Source organism: Cryptomeria japonica, chromosome 10, assembly GCF_030272615.1.
Source record: "Cryptomeria japonica chromosome 10, Sugi_1.0, whole genome shotgun sequence".
In the NCBI taxonomy this organism is placed as follows: Eukaryota; Viridiplantae; Streptophyta; class Pinopsida; order Cupressales; family Cupressaceae; genus Cryptomeria; species Cryptomeria japonica.
Window position 1 is genome coordinate 348,849,280 of NC_081414.1, and position 1,655 is coordinate 348,850,934.

The window sequence follows — 1,655 nt, forward strand, 5'->3', positions numbered from 1 at the left end:
AAGAATTTAAATAGTATTTAATTCAAATCTTGATGTTTTATTAAAAAAAAAGTGACTCTAAATAAAATTTATTGGATGGATAAATTTAGATAACGATTTATTTTTTATTGTCTAAATAAGTTGGGAAAAATGATCCCAATCTCATAGAAAGCATTACAATTATCACTACACAACTGAGTTGCAGTCTTTCTATATGGCATATGACTTATAGAAATATTTTATTTTATCACATGGTTTTTTTCAGTAATTATTTATGTTTAAAACAGTTTTGATTCCCATGATGAATCAAATTCTGAAATTGTCGATTTGTATATCCGCAACTCCCATGTTTTTAAGACCTTCACGCATCCTTTGCCTGGTAAACTTCCCCCAATTGAATTCCTTGAATTTGGGAGGATTCTCTTTACTCACAAATTCATCCAGAGGTTTTATCATTGCATAGTGGGAAGGAATTAAGAAAAGTGGAATGGAGAGGCGTCTTCGGGTGTCTTTCACCATAGCTCTATGTTCCACACTCTCGTACTTATCATTCGCCATTACCTGCAATGGCATGCCATTCAAGGAATGAGTCTACGAGGTTTTAATGAAAAAACATGCTCAGAGTGAGTGAAATAATTATGTAAGCCTACCTGCACACAGTTGGCAACATTGAGGATGAAAGAGTTGGGCATGGGTGGAGCTGGAACCCACTGCTCGTTTTCCTTGCACTTCACCTCCAATCCGCCAACCTCATCTTGGTAAAAAAGAGTGAGGGCTCCAACATCCTTGTGTCTTTCTATACCCAGTGCTATCTTTGAAAAAATCATTGAGGTGCTTGTCAGGTAAACCAAGGCTTCGTGATATTAATTCAAGCACCTTAAACAACACCTCCATCATAGCCTGTGCATACGCCAAGCAAGCTTCTCTGGACATTTTTTAACACAATATAAATACCAAAGCAAAAAAGAAAGAAGAAAGTAGAAGCAATCATAATTATGTACTTGAATTCAACAAGGCTATCAGGCCAGCGGTTTTTGACGAGCTTGGTATAGGGGTCATTTGGATCAACAGATATGGGCAACTCGAGCTCATCCTGGGGTGCAAAGTCAAACACCTCTTTCCAATCCTTCACAATTTTTGTATGCTCTGAATTAAAGTAGCCCATGGGGTTTTGAGCATCTTGGGATATTCATCTCTTTTGAAGAAAGTGACTTGGGTTGACTGGACGCGGTGAATAAGATGTTCAGGAACACCGTGGTTGATGAGGTAGAAGAATCCCCACTCTCTGCAGGCCTTCCCCACTTCCTCTACAGAGCACTTTTCCAAGTCTATAATGGGAACATTCAAATTACCCCTAGGGGAAGTGAAGGAATTCTTAGGGTTGGGATGATGTTCTTCCCTTTGAATAAAACTCTCTTTGAACTCCATTGCTGATTTTTCCTTGATGTTTTATCTATGTTTATCTTAAAAACTGAATTTCCTTGATTGTCTTAAAAGCCGAATGGTTTATATAGATTTTACATACTGCCCACTGCGAACAGAGTCAAAATGCATGCCTGCCTAAATTTTTTTTCCACCTTAGAATAATAAATTTCCTCTTTCAAAAACCAAGGGCGAACACAAAGTTTTTTATTGTCCAACGTCAACTTTCATAGTGTCCATTTTTGAATATATGT

The 1,655-nt window shown here is 37.4% G+C and overlaps 1 protein-coding gene across 1 annotated transcript; it reads right to left on the minus strand.

Annotated features, from left to right (window-relative positions):
* Positions 1-285: 285 nt before the first annotated feature.
* LOC131030304 (feruloyl CoA ortho-hydroxylase 2-like) lies at positions 286-1,144 on the minus strand. Its single transcript, XM_059212477.1, has 3 exons — positions 890-1,144; positions 630-791; positions 286-540 (listed from the first exon to the last, which is right to left on the minus strand). Exons 1-3 carry the CDS (start codon positions 1,142-1,144, stop codon positions 286-288), a joined length of 672 nt encoding a protein of 223 aa, XP_059068460.1.
* Positions 1,145-1,655: the final 511 nt, after the last annotated feature.